The 17,278-nt window shown below is 42.1% G+C and overlaps 1 protein-coding gene across 1 annotated transcript in view; it reads right to left on the reverse strand.

The window, feature by feature from the left end:
• Positions 1–277: 277 nt before the first annotated feature.
• PLCE1 (phospholipase C epsilon 1) overlaps positions 278–17,278 on the reverse strand; it is a 401,333-nt gene continuing 384,332 nt past the window's right edge. Inside the window, exons 29-34 of the mRNA XM_029610717.1 lie at positions 17,026–17,154; positions 11,266–11,475; positions 7,084–7,272; positions 6,692–6,910; positions 4,649–4,847; positions 278–2,102 (exon numbers count right to left, since the gene is read on the reverse strand). Of these exons, the coding sequence (XP_029466577.1) occupies positions 4,668–4,847; positions 6,692–6,910; positions 7,084–7,272; positions 11,266–11,475; positions 17,026–17,154 (927 nt within the window). The 3' untranslated portion in view covers positions 278–2,102; positions 4,649–4,667. The remainder of the gene's footprint in view (positions 2,103–4,648; positions 4,848–6,691; positions 6,911–7,083; positions 7,273–11,265; positions 11,476–17,025; positions 17,155–17,278) is intronic.

The raw sequence follows: 17,278 nt of genomic DNA on the forward strand, positions 1-17,278 counted from the left end.
AGAGGTGTCCCCTTTAAAATGCACTTTCCACCATACAAGAGTTTACAGTATTGTTCTGGGGATCAGTCTTCTAAAGCTGCAGCCTGCCTGGTAGTTTAAAATATGTTTGAATCTTGCTCATAAATGTATTAATGTTGGTTGAAATACTTTTAGTAATATAATTACAATTCAAACAGCTATTTTTGTAAAGTTACAACTAACTTTAACCCTTATAAAAAAAAAATCAGTACAAATCTTCAACAAATATATATATATACACACACACACACACAAACAGTGCTATGTAATGACATTGTTACAAGCTTTACACAAAGAAAAGGAAAGAGTAGACAGGGCTCTGTCTGTGTGACAAGAAGAAATGGTTTTCTTTACAAAATACCTTCAACAATTTGCACTAAAATGTCAAAACAGGAGCGATTATATATAAATTCATAAGGTGCATTATTTTAAACAGAAAGAATGAAATCTTAAAAAGAAAAGTAGAAGAAATACTGTAAATAAATAACTGGCCACATGCCCGTGCCATCGCTAGCTCTGCTGCCCCAGGCATATGTGAAGCAATGATGAAGCAAGGGAAGGTGAGCTCAGAACAGAGCCCATGTGTGCAAAGTGGCCAGGTCCGCTGCACACATTTATTGGGAAAAGCCTGAACCTTCGACCAATCTGCAGTGGAGGGGGAAGTGTGGGACAGTGATGGGCAGGAGAAGGAATAGGGGAGTATTCTTTGAATTTGGAAGAAGGATGCCCCAGACACAGCAGATAGCTTAAAGCTGAAAAAATGACTGAACTCTTGATGATACTGCTGTCCCTGGAATTTCAGTCAATGTTGAAAACATATAGCTACATGATGTCCGTACCTATGACAATTCATATAACTTCTGACATTTAAATCAGTGACATATAGTGTGAGAATAATAAGATTAATGCCTCTGGTTTTCAAAATTCTATTATTAAACTAGAAACACATTAAGGAACAATACAAGGTTAAAATACTATATATAAAACATTTCCTTCTCTTTCTGTTTAAAAATTATATTCATCTACCTGATGCTTAGATCCTAATTGGGAAATATGTTTTTACTCTTTTAAGGAAATTGATGTTTCAACCATCATTCTTGGTTTCTGACCTACTATATATTTAAGCTGTTTGAGTTCATTAAACATACATGTATCTTTTATCTGTTAAATAGTTCAATGTATTATTTTTCAAAGTACAGTATGATAAATACATTATTACACAGTCTCAGCACACATCTTAGAAGAATGCAATAAATAATCAGTTCCATTTTTGTACATATGACGTGGAAATGAGAGAGACCTATTTTTCTTTGAAGAACATATTTAGTAATTCCTTGCCAAAAAGATCAGCTTTTACCAGGCACACTTATTAACTGCACCGTCGATTCATTCTGTGAACGGAAGCAAACTGCTCAGAAATATCTGGCAAAACCTGTCGATAGCAACTGAAATTACAGCTCAGGTTATCTGACTTGTCTCCTCATACAGTGTTTTAACAGGAACCTTTTACAGAAGTGCACCACATTAACCTGCCACATACTGATACCACGTTCCCTTGAAAATAAGTAAAATAATATAACTGACATTTTACTGTAAAATTCTTTAAAAAAAAAACAAAAAACAGTTCCCAGCAGCTGGCTTTTCCTTTTTTAAAATTCTTGTTTGCCAATGACCATGTCCGGCTGCTTGTTTTAAACCCTGTACCATGCTGTTCACCAATGGCTCCGATTTTGCAGCTGGAAAAAAAGCTTCAGCTGCCAGTCTCGGACTGTCTTCCCAAGCAGCGTTAATCCTGAACGGGGAAGCAGCCCCACGTTGGCCATGCAACGCGTCCTCCTCGTGCAGGCTGACCCCCTGGGGGTCCCCGGCAGGCGGTGTCCAGCGCCAGAGTGATTTATGCACTTTCCAGTTTTAAAAGTGAAGGAAGGGACCAAGCTGAGGAAGGCTGCCACCGGCTGCACGACTTCTTCTGTTCCCATCACTTGGGACGGACTTCGCCACCTCAGCTCGCCTTTTTTTTGCCTTTGAAATGTTTAGCTTTCCAGACTTCTCTGTAAAGGGGTAGAAACTGCACCGCCGTTAGGCTGGAAGACCAAACAGATGGAGTGAAGCATTATTTAAAAAAAGAAAAACTTCAAACTCTACAGGCAACATTGTAAACTTGTGGGTGTTTGATACATAAATTATCTGACTGTGCATTAAATACTAATCGGCATAGCAGTAACACGATGGGGAACATTTCCAGACTTCCCCTATTGCCGTAGCATCCGTGGGCACTTTTCACCTGCAGTTTTTGCACCAATTTTGAAAGTGAATGTATGAGCATCTCTTCACTGTGAACGCTGTCAGGTGGGGGAGGGGGGAAGTATTCACGGACATTTGCACCTGCTTTTTCTGCAGACATTTTTTGATGCGAGTAGATTTGAAAACATCATTCATGAGCATTCGGGTTACTTCCCTGACCTACACGTGCTCCTGGCAATGCCTGTCCTAAGGTGGCTAAAGGATGCACGCTCTAGAAGCCCGCATGAACATTTAGCCAGGTTAAAGGGTGGGCAATTTCCAGACAGCCCTTTCACTGGGGGGAAACTGGGTAAATAGTTTTGAAAACTGTCCTCCCCATTTTTAACAGTATTTAAACCCCCATCTGCTTTTCTTTCTCCTATTTAATATGTTTATTTGTGTGGAAATTCATTAGAGTTCCCACTTGCTAATACAGAGTTTATGAATGCTGAGATTTTGCTACTTCGGTCTTTCTGTAATATGCCACTTGAGTCACTGCACTGCACCCGTGCACGTACATATATTTCTATAAAAAGAGGGTTGGAGAAGATGAGTAGTTGAAGGTCTGTTCTGAAGTCGTTGGGGGAAAGGAAAGGTTTTAGGTGTCGTAGGGTTAGCAGTTTTTTTTTAATTTATTTAAAATTCTTGTGGTTCGCTTCTATTGAAGATCCAAACTGGTCCCATGGCTCAGATTGCAGTAGAGGAGACAAAGGTTCATTTCTCCTGTTTGGGCTGGCAGGGGCTCAGGTTGCGCATTTAATCCTGAGGGAGGGGGAATGTGGCAGGGCACTGATAATTAGTCTCTGAGGATACGTCTCTCTGACTCTCCTGGCTGGTAATGCTGTCCGGGTTGGGTGGGGGAAGAAAATAGACATCTATAAAAGGGCAATTTTGGAAGTCCCCAAGGAGTGTACAGACCCATGATGCTTTGCTCATGTAAGCTCACTTTCAAAGGGGCGGACTGGGAGGGAACTTCCCAACCCTCTTCCCCTATCCTACCCTCCCCCTATCCTAGGCGCCCCCCCCCCCCCCATTTTCTTTAATTCACGTTTTGCTCCTGCAAAGGAGCAGGAGCAAGTTGCATGCGCCGGCACAGCAGCAAATGGCCACTGTACCAGGTGCCTCTGGCCCCACCCCGCCCCCTTTAAGGCCCCGGCACTTACACGCATCCCGGGGTTCTGTGCGCGCCGGCGGCCTATGCAAAATAGGCACGCCGGCGCGCGAGAGCCCTGCGCACGTAAATCCGACCGGATTTACGCGCGCAAGGCATTTAAAATCCGCCCCTTAGGGAATAGCCACTGCTATTAATTGCATCAGTAGCATGGGTTCTTCTTAGTGTTTGGGTAATTGCCAGGTTCTTGTGGCCTGGTTTTGGCCTCTGTTGGAAACAGGATGCTGGGATTGATGGACCCTTGGTCTGACCCAGCATGGCAATTTCTTATGTTCTTATGTGTACATTTCTGTATTAAGATTTTCTTAATACAATCCCCCAATTCAGATGAAGCAGCGCTTTTCTCCTCCGGGCATCACCAGCTGCTGTGACTGCAAACTAGGTGGCAGGAGGAAAACTTAAAGGACGGCCTAACCTGGTTACTGGGGATGAGCAGGCAAAGGAAGGGAAACCATTACATGCACCCTGCTTTATTTAAGCATGGTATAGTTGATCCCCTTTTTTAGGTGACAGTATAATAGGCTTAAGATATACACAGAACCTTGAAGCATACTAATCATTTCTCTCTTTTCATAATCTGGCTCATCTGGATAGCTTTTTCCAAGATGTGTGTGCTGAATCCTAATTTCGAAACACTTCTGCCATTTATATATTTGTCCTACTCCTGAAATAATACTGGCCGGTTCAATGCAGACATTTCAGCTATAGAATGCCTCTGAATTTTCAAACAAGTCTACTAAGTAAGCTATTTGCAAAACAGCCAAAAAATGAAAACAAATCTGAATTTTGGCAGGATTTTATTTGAAAACAAAACAAAAATGAAACAAGGGTGTTTTGTTGCATTTTTCATTTTGTTTTCAAATGAATGCACATCCCTATGGTGGAGCTGATTAAGTTGGCTTACTTACACGATAAATGGAATCTCTTTTGCACGTTGGGTGTTTTAAAGGTCTTACATATGAAGTAAAATGCCATGTTTGACCCTCATATCATTTACAGAGAGTTAGCTACTCTCCTTGTAACATTAATGCAAACTAGTCCTCGTGCATATTGCAGTTATGAAATGTGTTCACTTTCCTCACAGAATTCATGTTTGCTTACAGCTTTATGCACAACACAAAATTTTTTTTTTTTGTTAATCCAGCATGGGGTCAGAGCCAGCTATAGATATCATACCTGCAAGCCATAGCACATGTTATTCAGTGATGCCATTGAAGGGCAAACTGCATGCGGGCTTTTCATCCTTGCTCTGGGTACCTTCCAGCATGGCTGGCTGAGGTGACATCGTTAAGCCTCGACTCTGCTTACTTGCCTTGGTGAATTTCTTAAATTCATTGGCAAATGAGAGGCCTTTTCGTTTATCATCACGTCCTGCCTGTAATTCAAATAAACAATACATTGTCACTAATGGTCTCAGTTATCAATACACCACATATTTAATGCAAGTACAAGACTTTCTGAAGAGCAAAGAATGAGTTCTAGGCCATTTTTTGTCATCTGCTATCAATGAGGAACCTGCAGGCAAATAATTCAAAATGATAACAATTCTAGGTCCCATTTCTAAAAAGCTTATGCATTATAGAAAAAGAATGCAATACTTGAGATGAAAATATGTTTTGTTTTTTTAACTACAGTGTATAGTTTTGTTTATTACTGCTGTTGGCTGTTACCTGTCACTTGTCCCTATATATTTATTGCCTCTTCCCTGTGCCATACACTTCCTCTTACACTACCAGCATCAAAATCAACATGATCTCTTTTCCTGTGTTCCAAGACCTTTGGATTCTGAAAATTCTAATAGTAATTTACACATACACATTTTCTTCCATGTTGCACACCTGTCTTTCCTGCTTATTACGACTTGAAAAGTCATCATCAGGTGGTAAGTGCTCTGCCCTGCCATTCGGAAGGTCGCCCGTTGAAGCTTCCCAGGGTTGGAGATGTTGTAGAGGCAGCGGGCACAGCCTCCAGGAAGAAGGAAGTAAGGGTCATTGCCTTAGGGGGGGACATCTGGTGGCTGGATTGAGGGCTCACGATTGTGGGGTTCCAAAAGGAGCCCTATTGCATGACCCCCTGCCCACGACTCATACTGCAATGAATGGACTAACTGTAAACTGGAAGGGGATATCAAACAGAGGACAAAATCTCCAGGCAGTTGCGAATGAAGGTTCAAGATGTTAGATGCCAGCCCTGGTTCCCACTGAACTGGAAGTACAAAGAAATGGGATGAAACTGTCGGGTGAAAAAACTAAAATCATCATTGTTAGTCACAACTGCTTTATAGGTGAGGAAGAAGTAAAGAGGGCTGCTGTGGAGTTGCTGCATTAGGAGCACCGGGAGACAAAATAGACCTGGATCTATTGCCAGTATAGTCATGAGGAAGGGGACTCAGTGATCTTATCCAGTGATCTCTTCCCCAGTGGTTGGTCCTATTGACACCTTCCTTTCCTGTGTATCACAGCTTGAAATCCCAGGGAGTTTGGCTTGTGAGAGTGGTGGCGTCAAATCTCCAGGAGTCATCCAGTGTCTCTTATTGGGAAAGGCAGAGTTATAGGTATTGTCCCAGAATCAGTCACTCCTAATATGTTTGCTGATTAAAAAAAAAACACAAAACAAAACTGGTTTGGGATAGCTAAAGATAAAGTACCAGATTAATTATAGGTCTGGTCACACAGAAAGACATTATTCTTGCTCCTGATTTGTAGCCTTTCTTAGCATAAATCAGAAATTCTTACCAAAGCAGGGACTTTTTGCTAGCACAGTACACTAATATAGCAGGCATTTAGTTGCCACTTTCAAATTATTCTAGTAGTTGAAAGTATTGTTCTTATTTTGTTAACCCATTTTCTAATCGACGCCTTTTCTCAACATGAAACACTGGAAGATTGGGAATTCCAAACAAGCCTTCACGAAGCGATGCTGCCTGCACACAGTAACACGATCTCGAGGGTGAAAAGCCAGAACAGGTGGCTGGCTGGCTGACTGTCTGATATGGGGCACCCGAATGCCATCTACACAACAACAGTTTCATCTCGGAATAGAATTTGTTGGAAACCAGGCAGACATCCTTTTTGAAATTGGATGAGGGGGGGTGGGGGGGGAGTGTCAAATCTTGCAAAGCAGTAAACCGATCCGAGCTGCTGGAAGGCTGAAGATATTTCTCACAGTGAGTGCCAGAGAATACTTGAGAGTGCCAATAAGAGAGGCCAAGCAAATTACCTGAACCTGCTCCTTTAACTTAAGGATGAATTTCCCTGCTCCCTTCCACTTGCTCTGAGCCTGAAACACACACTCGTAGTCTGAAAGAACTCGCTGTGACATTTTAGACGTGGAAGCCTTCTTGTTTGTGGGTTCTTTGCTCACTTCTTCCAAGAGGATGTAGTCATTTGGGTTGGGATTGTTCAGGATGCTGTACGAGTACTTGGCTTTGCTGAGAGCCTGGAACATAAGCAAACAGAAAAGGATATATCTATCAGCTGGGTTCTCGTAATCCTAACTCTGCCAAAAATGTACAAGTCTACTTTCCATCCTGCAAGCAAAAGTTTTTTGTGATGTCACGTTAATTTCTAAGTGAGTAATAAAAGAGCAATCTGGGGAAAATTAACTTTCACCTGCTGGATGACATCCTGAGCGGTACTAAAGCGAGGGGTTCTGATCACAGTGTGAGGCTGCTCTGGGGAAACATCATGCACCTGAACGAAGAAATTCTCGTCTTCACCGCTGCTGGCCACATCTTTTTCTTCGGGAAAATAGTTCTTGTCTTCCGAGCTCTGGAAAAGAAGATGGAAACCAGGAACGTTCTACAAAGGAAAGGAAAGAGCAGGGAGAGAATTTTCTGACTGCCCACATCGGTGCAAAGCCCACAGTGACTTTTTGCCGTCAGACACCTGCGTCCCAGCTTTCAAAATGAAAGCATGCACGAACCCTCACTTGGATAATGAGCCAGGAAAACTCCCCGCCCACACGTACATTTATACCTCCTGATCCCTGCGGGTAGTTTTTCCAAGAAAAACTATGTGCATGCTTTAGAAAATCCCAAAGTCTGTGAGGAAGTGCAAGCCCCTTCTCCCTGCAGGCAGTGGTGTTACCTGCACACAGGCCGGGCGGTTTCCAATAAATGCACTGCTGCCGGTTTTACCCATGGAAATGGCTTTGAAACTTGCCTTCTGCAAGCCGGTCTTGTTGAGCTGGGGTGTGTGCATGATCCGCTGCTACCCAGCAAGACTGCATTGCCTTATGTGCTTGGTTCAACTTCTATTCTACACATTTGTTTTCATGTTGTGACAACCCCCAAATTAATTGGCTATTAACAAACTGAGCAGTTTATATAAGATTTTATTCCACTCACACATCGTTCTTATTCATGTAGGGGAAGCTTAAATAAAATTAAGTAAAAGCCCACTGAAAACTGTTATTTACTACAGTCTGTAATGCGCAAACAAGGGGGAATTCTTTCTGAGCTGTATTATTGGCTGGTCATGTGTCTCCAGCTCTACTCTTACAGCATATAAACCCTCTCACTTACTGCTCTTTAGACTGCACAACATATCTCTCTTTTTAATCAAATGGAATGAAGATGCTTAATGCCTAGTGAATTTAGTGGAAGATGCCTGCTTGACACACTTTTGATGGCTTTAGTTTTAGGGCTGTTTAACAATGAAGGCGCCTGTCGTCTGGGAACTGAACTAAGACAATTATTCATATATCTGTGATGGCTCTCAAGTGGTTAAGAACATAAGAAATTGCCATACTGGGTCAGACCAAGCAAGGGTCAATCAAGCCCAGCATCCTGTTTCCAACAGTGGCCAATGCTGGTCACAAGTATCTGCTAACATCCCATAAGTAATGACTTTCTCCAAGTCTATCTGGTTAATAACAGTTTATGGACTTTCCTCCAAGAACTTATCCAAACCTTTTTTAAACCAGCTATGCTAAGAGCTTTTACTACAACCTCCAGTATTGAATTCCAAAACTTGTTATAAATGCGCTTTTTAATGACTTCATGGAGTGTCCCTTAGTCTTTGTATTTTTTTAAAAAAGTAAACTGATTTGCATTTACCTGTTCCATGCCACTCATGATTTTATAGACCTCTATTATATCCTCCCTCAGCCATCTCTTCTCAAAGTTGGAGCCCTAACCTCTTCAGCCTTTCCTCATAGGGGAGCTGTTCCATCCCCTTTATCATTTTGCTCGCCCTTCTCTGTACCTTTTCCAGTTCAGCTATACCTTTTTTGAGATGTGGTGACCAAAATTGTACATAGTACTCTAGGTGCAGTCTCAATCTGGAGCAATACAGAGGTATGACATTCTCTGTTTTATTCTCCAGTCCTTTCCTACTAATGCCTAACATTCTATTTGCTTTTTTGACTGTTGCTGCACACGGAGCTGAGGATTTCAATGTATTATCCACAATGATGCCTAGATCATTTTCCTGGGAGATAATTCCTAATATGGAACCTAACATTGTATAACTACTTTTTTCCATGTAGATCATTTTGTATTTCTCTACATTTAGTTTCATCTGTTATTTGGATACCCAGCCTCCCAGTCTCATAAGGTCATCCTGCAATTTATCACAATCCATTTGTGATTTCACAATTTGGAATAATTTTGTGTTGTCTTCAAATCTGATTACCTTTCTCCTTGTTCCCTTTTCCAGATCATTAAAAAGCACAGGTCCCAATACAGATCCCCGAGGCATTCCACTATTTACCTTCCTTCATTAAGAAAACTGATCATTTAGTACTACTCTCTGTTTTCTATCTTTTAACCAGTTTGCAATCCACAATAGGCCATTGCCTCTTATCCCATGACTTTTTAATTTTCTCAAGAGTCTCACAAGGGACTTTATCAAACACCTTCTAAAAATCCAAATACACTATAGCCATCAGCTCACTATTATCCATTTGTTTATTAACCCCATCAAAACTGTAGCAGATTGATGAGGCAAGACTTCCCTTGGGTAAATCCATGTTGATTGTGTTCCATTAAACCATGTCTTTCTATAAGCTCTGTGATTTAGTTCTTTAGAATAGTTTATATGATTTTATCAGGTGCTGAAGTCAGGTTCATTGGTCTATAGTTTCCCAGATCAACCCTGGAGCTCTTTTTAAAGATCAGTATTATATTCTGATTCCTACGCGTAGACTGGATTTGAGTCACTGCCTTAGAAAAGAACTACTCAGAGTGTCTCCAATATCAAACCACATTTTTTGGATGGCCAGAATAAAGGATTTTAATGTGCCTATACTACAGCAGATGGCTCTGTACATATCTGACTTCTAGCTGCCTCCTGCAAAATACACACATTGCCTCCACAATTATTTTAGGAGCTCACGGCACCAGAATCACAAAAGGCTGCGAACCATTGAGCTGAAGGAATAAAGCGGAAGACTGCACTGCCATGAGTACCTTCATACATCTGATGTGGTGCGTTCAACAAGACCAGTAATCTAGTCAAGTATCTTCAACTGCCTGAGTAATGATGAGCACGACCACAAAGCAATGACATTGGGCCAAATGTTCCCAAGGGTTTTCCTACTTTGTGTCCATGGGGAAAACGCTCAGTACATCTGGCCCACAGTAATGAAATATTTGGTGAAGATCTTTGCAGTGGTGATTTACTAATACTGGCTAGAACCATATAGAGAGCAGGCACCTGCAGTCCTGGCTCTCTCACATACCACACTATTTCTATCCATCCACGTCAATCCTGTCCTCCGCTGCTTCCATCCTATGTCTCACCTGAGCACAGTCAGGTGACTTACTCCAAACTGCGGGAGAAATATTCTCTGTGAATTATACAGGCTTCTTTTAACAGACCTCCAGGACTAAACTGAGTTCTCCACAGAAAGAGGCTACTACACTAGCCCAACACCACCTGGCTTCTTTCCTCCGTCGCTCTATGCAGGTGCTTTCTCAAAATTAACTTCTGAAATAGCCATCAATTATATTGACAGAACGGAATGTACATTATATAATTATAAATTAAGGAGCCAGTCCACTAAAGCTTTTTTCCCCTTCTGAATCTGTGTGAAAAGATCTTGATAAATCAGGTCCCAAATGTAAGAACAGGAGCTTTCATAGTTAACACAACAGTTTTGATTCTATAACATATTTTAAATAAGACCTTCATTTTATTTTTTAAATTCAGAACAATATACTGAGTTCTAATCAGAATCCAGGCAGAAAGGTGACATAATGATCTCTTATAACTTGCTAGCCATAGTATTTAGTTTGGTTATTTTCAATTGTTACCAAAATAGCAACTGTAAAATCTGCACTAACCTGTTAGGTCCTTCTGGCCATATTTTAAAGCTAGTTGGACCAGAACTTTTTAACTCATTAAAAGAAAGCTTTACAAAAAAACTCTCAGTGCATATGTTTGCCTTCACTTTCTCTCTACTTTCACCAAGGGCCAATGCCTGGAGGCCTTTTCTCATTGCACAGAGAAACCAGAAATAACATTTTTAAAATGTATTTACATTGTTCTTGCGCAGGCCCTTTTTATTTCACAGTGTGCTGAGCTATTATTGTCCCTTTCTCACTGTACATTAGGGGCTGCTCTATCATGACAAGAGAACCACAGGGAGAAAAGAAGAAACACTGGTGCATTTAAATATTTAACCTGCTGCAGAGACGTACTAATTTGACACATTCTGATTTACAGCTAAAGCTTAAGAAGACCGGATAAAGTCTTTATTAACACAATAAATATTAGACTCCCTGTCTATCCTATAACCGGTGTTTTTACTTTAAATGTAAAATAAGGCTCATTCTCCAAAAAACCTACTTCCTCTCGGGTTTTCAGAAGAATCCTTCCCACGTATCCTTCCTCTGGGAACCAGCTGTTCATGATCTGCACTATCTCTTCTTCTGCCCCGATCATCCTCTGCAACAGTGGCTTCCGGCCCTCGTTCTTTTCTTTAGGTATACAACACTTTTCTTCCATCAGAAAATAGTCGGCAACATTTGCTTCTCCTGCTTTTCCAGTTGCCAAAATCTAAACAAGACCGTAAACAGCATTAGAGCACAAAGAACAACTAGAGAGATACAGATTGAACCTATTCTGTCAAGTATCAGCAGAGAAAGGAAAACTGCAGTAATGTATTCCTGCTCAGTACTTCTCTAGCGCTACTAGACATTAGCAGCGTCATACAGACACACAAACTGGGAGCCGGATCTACAGTGAGCATTCTTCTCATAGACACAAAATGGGGACAACCCTTTAGTACACAGGGCCTTCAGTGCTGACAAAGCCCTTGCTTTTTGAGGCCTATATTCAGTAAGTCAGCGAGCGGACAAGTTATCCGGCTAAAGTTAGCAGGATAACTTGTTCCGGATATTCAGCAGGATAAACATTCCACAATTTATACTCACCTAAATGTATCCAGTTACCTTTAGTCAGATATCATTCAAATCTAACCGACTTACAGCCCGATACTGTAAAACCGCGGGAGAGCGGACGAACGCCCGCTCTCCCGGCGCACGCACCGGCCCTTTGCCGGTGCGAGCTATCCAGTATGCTCCAGCATGCAAATTAGGCAACGCGGTGCAAACGAGGGAAAGGAGGCGCTAGGGACACTAGCGCGTCCCTAGCGCCTCCTTTTGGCCTGGAGCGGCGGCTGTCAGCGGGTTTGACAGCCGATGCTCAATTTTGCCGGCGTCGGTTCTCGAGCCCGCTGACAGCCACGGGCTCCGAAACCAGACGCCGGCAAAATTGAGCGTCCGGTTTTCGGCCCGACAGCCGTGGGCCGAATTCAAATTTTATTTTATTTTTTTTTACTTTTTTTTACTTTTGGGGACCTCCGACTTAATATCGCTATGATATTAAGTCGGAGGGTGCACAGAAAAGCAGTTTTTACTGCTTTTCTGTGCACTTTCCTGGCGCCGGAAGAAATTAGCGCCGACCTTTGGGTCGGCGCTAATTTCATAGAGTAAAATGTGCGGCTTGGCTGCACATTTTACTTACTGGATCCCGCGCGCATACCTAATAGGGCCATCAACATGCATTTGCATGTTGAGGGCGCTATTAGGTGCCGCGGGTGGGCCGCGTCTTTTCCTCCCCTTACTGAATAAGGGGTAAGGGAAAACACGCGTCCAGAGCAGGCTGACAGTGCGCTCCGACGGAGCACACTTTACTGTATCGACCTGAATGTTTGAATATAACTGGTTAGGTTTAAAGTTATCTGGGTACGTGTATCCAGATAACTTTAGCCTTAACCGGCTGTATTCAACATATGGCCAGTTAAGTGACCGCATAATGAAAAAAAACCCAAAAATGTTTGCAGGCCTGATCCTGCAGCTCCCACCCCACATAAAGACTTTGAAAGAACCGTGAGATAGCATCTGATCCCCCTCCCCAACTCACCAAGTGCAAAAAAAGAAGCATCCAGAGTGTTCACAGGTTGGTCTCCATCTTTCTACGGGTATTTTTGGAAAAATCTCCAAACACCCCTCCTGCTAAATCTATCCCCCACTCTTCTCCCCTCTGTCTCAGCAATGTTACTGTCGTACTCTTCCAATGCTGCTGTCAGAGCCACGCTGGAAGCCACCCGGAGCGGGTATAAGATACTTCCATGCTCCCAGCTGGGGTTTTGGGGGAGGGGGGGTCTGGGGAAGGGTGGGGTCGGGGTATAGGAGAGAGCTTGGGGCTTTTCCAAAAGTATTACACAAAGAAGCAGGGATTGCCTCAGGATGCTAAGGTCACTTTTTTTTTTTTTTTTTTTAATTTGATGGGCTAGGGGAGTGGGTGGGGAATCAGGTGCTAGTCTGCGCTATTTAAAGGTGTTCTGTAGGACTGGCTCTAAAGGCTCTGCTTTCACCATGGATAGACCTACTTGGATAAACTTAGCCAGATAGCACTGACAGACAATGCAAATCTGTGCTAACTTTAAGTCCTGCTTCCAGAAAGATTCTTTTTTATCCAAATAAGTTTTAGCCAGTTAATGATTGACCCAGTTAAAAATTATCCGGACAGCAGGAGGGAAATATTTAAATCACAGATATTTCCTACTATGTCCTGCTTAGCTGGACAAATCCTTTTGAATGTTGACTTCTGGTTTTCTCTTTATAATTTTCTTCCTCATTTGTGAAGGGGAATGTAGGGCTGGGGGATCTATGTGCAACACTGTAATATTATCATGCACCATCATCTCTCAAGATTTGCAAATTTTAGTTCATAGGGTCTCAAAGAGAGTTATGCTGTAAGTAACTATACATAGGGAAAGAAATTTTACAACAAAGAGATGCATTTTAAAAATGAACAAGTTGACTTTGAAAATTATCCCAAAAAATGCACACAAACTCACCTGCTCAAAGTTACACTTGCTCTTTGCAGAGTGTTTTAATTTCCTGGAACACTTTTTTAAAAATAAAAAATATGCATGTAACATAGTAACATAGTAATTGATGGAAGAAAAAGACCAAAATGGTCCATCTAGTCTGCCCAGCAAGCTTCCCAAGGTAGTAACTGCCGCTCTGTGCACGTTACCCCCATGTTTCTCTTAAGGGTAGTAACTGCCACTCCGTGCAGGTTACCCCCATGTTTCTCTTAAGGGTAGTAACTGCCGCTCTCTGCTGGTTTAGCTTTTTTTATTTATTCCCATTCTCTAGCCTTTTAGGGATCTACAGTGTTTATCCCATGCCCCTTTGAAATCCTTCACAGTTTTAGTCTTCACCACTTCCTCCGGAAGAGCATTCCAGGCATCCACCACCCTCTCCGTGAAGAAATATTTCCTGACATTGGTTCTAAGTCTTCCTCCCTGGAGTTTCAAATCATGACCCCTAGTTCTACTAAATTGTTTCCAATGGAAAAGGTTTGTTGACGATCATGGATCATTAAAACCTTTTAAGTATCTGAAGGTCTGTATCATATCTCCCCTGCACCTCCTCTCCTCCAAGGTATACACATTTAGGTCATTCAACTTCTCCTCATAAGTCATTTGATGGAGACCCCCCCACCATTTTAGTCACCCTTCTCTGAACTGCCTCCATCCTGTCTCTGTCTCCTTTGAGATACGGTCTCCAGAACTGAACACAGTACTCCAGGTAAGGCCTCACCAAGGACCTGTACAAGCGGATTATCACTTCCCTTTTCTTACTAGATATTCCCTTCTCTATGCAGCCCAGCATTCTTCTGGCTTTGGCTATCGTGGTGTCTCACTGCTTAACATAAGAACATAAGAACATGCCATACTGGGTCAGACCAAGGGTCCATCAAGCCCAGCATCCTGTTTCCAACAGTGGCCAATCCAGGCCATAAGAACCTGACAATTACCCAAAACTACGTCTATCCCATGTTACTATTGCTAGTAATAGCAGTGGCTATTTTCTAAGTCAACTTAATTAATAGCAGGAAATGGACTTCTCCTCCAAGAACTTATCCAATCCTTTTTTAAACACAGCTATACTAACTGCACTAACCACATCCTCTGGCAACAAATTCCAGAGTTTAATTGTGCGTTGAGTGAAAAAGAACTTTCTCAGATTAGTTTTAAATATGCCACATGCTAACTTCATGGAGTGCCCCCTAGTCTTTCTATTATCCGAAAGAGTAAATAACCGATTCACATTACCTGTTCTAGACCTCTCATGATTTTAAACACCTCTATCATATCCCCCCTCAGCCGTCTCTTCTCCAAGCTGAAACATCCTAACCTCTTTAGTCTTTCCTCATAGGGGAACTGTTCCATTCACCTTATTTTGGTCGCCGTTCTCTGTACCTTCTCCATCGCAATTATATCTTTTTTGAGATGCGGCGACCAGAATTATACACAGTATTCAAGGTGCTGTCTCACTATGGAGCAATACAGAGGCATTATGACATTTTCCGTTTTATTCACCATTCCCTTTCTAATAATTCCTAACATTCTGTTTGCTTTTTGCTTCGTCGACTTCAGGTCGTTAGACACTATCACCCTAGGGTATCACCCCAACTCTGCCCCCCATAAAATCAGGTTATGCACATACTTTTGTGTGCAGAAATCCCGGGCAATTTTAAAACAAGCTATTTATGCACAGAAACCCAATGTTTTAGGGGTTAATTTTCAGCAGTCCACATAGGGTTAAAGCTTGAATTTTCAAAGTGGACTGATATGCAAGTGTATTTGTGGAACGGAAACTTTTGAAAATCTAAGTATGTGTATTATGCTATCCTCGCTCTAAGTCCACCCTCAGAATGCCTCTTCCTAGCACACACACACACACACACACACACACACACAAACGTATGTGCAGAATTGCTTCCAGGTTTACTTTTATGCACACAACCCCCACCTCTCCCGCCCGGCAATTTTCAAAAGCCTATTTACACACATTTTATACACAGAAATGCTTTTGAATTTAAGCCCAAAGTGTGTAAATTGCTTTGAGAACTACCCTCTAAATGGAAAAGGTTTGTTGACGACCATGGATCGTCTATCTTTTATTTTTTATTGTTTTATATTATTAATATGTAAACCGTAGAGATAGAGACTTGGTTTTCTGTATAACAGTATAGAAAAGTTGCATCAATAAATACATAATTAATAGTTAAAATGCAAAAGGAAGTTCAAATATATTCCATGGCAATTATATACGAGCTATTGTAATTACAGGGACGGTAACGTTGAAACAGTTGCTTGGGCGCACCTTCACGTGCGTTTTCCAACTCGTGCCCAGAGACGAGTCCATTTTAGAACATACATGCGCATAGGTGCGCATGTTATAAAACAGGCTGCACGCGCGTACATGTGAGCACAATTTTAAATGGCTGTGCATAAGTGCCGCAAATGCCATATCTGCCGCATAAGTGGAAAGATTTTGTAAGGGATGTGCGCTGACACCATCCCTGGTTTTCCCAGTTGGTTCCCAGCTCACCCAGTTTAGGGATAGGATGTCTAAACCTCCCTAATTTACTAGTCTCCCTTTCCCCGTTAGCCTCAACCCTTAAAGCTGCGCTGACCAGCCTAGATTTTTTTTGTTTTTGTACTTACACGCCATCCATAGAGGTAGTAAAGTTACATGGCGGGGGACCCCGGCACGCGTCTGTGTGCATATTCATGTGCTCCTCCTCTTGGCCTTCCCTCCACTCACCCAGGCCCTGCCCCTTTTTCTGAACGCCTGACTTGTGCGCATACTGGGAGATATGCAATTTGTGCAGTGCGCATGGGCCCAATCTGTGTGCATATATCCCGGCATTGGTGTGCACAGGGCTTTTAAAATTCGGCCGTAAGCGGTCAATTTTAAAACTGTGCAAGGAAGGGTAAAGTTTGCGGTACCTTCTGACCTTCACACTTTCTGTCAATTTAAAAGGGAAAAAGTTCCCTTGGATAACTTGAATTGGAAAAAATACCTGCACACTATTTGTGTAGGTACGTTTTGCAGTGGAATATAGGGGTGTATTTTGTGAAAGTTAAAAATATGCGCATAAATCCTGACCCTCAACCCCAAGAATGCCTCTCTCGGTATGCGCAACAGCTTATGCACATAAATCCATGTCTTACCCACAGAAATGGCTTTCTGAATCGCCCTGTTGGTATTTCTTCTGTGTACCCTGGGGGTGTAAACTTACCTGATGAAGGAGCTGCTTCGCAGTGGTCCCTCTGCTGATACTATAAATGGTAAAAGGTTCAGGGCCAGGAACATCGTGCACTGTAACTCTGAATACAGTCCTCATTTTTCTTTCTTCTGTGCTAAATAACTGTTTAATGGGAACAGCACAAATATTAACATCACTGTTTGTCTTTTCAAATAAGCGCTACAGTGTGCTAATGATTATTTATGAGAAAATGTGCACATTGTCATTTTGCATGCTCACAATTCCA

This window comes from Rhinatrema bivittatum, chromosome 7 (assembly GCF_901001135.1).
Source record: "Rhinatrema bivittatum chromosome 7, aRhiBiv1.1, whole genome shotgun sequence".
In the NCBI taxonomy this organism is placed as follows: Eukaryota; Metazoa; Chordata; class Amphibia; order Gymnophiona; family Rhinatrematidae; genus Rhinatrema; species Rhinatrema bivittatum.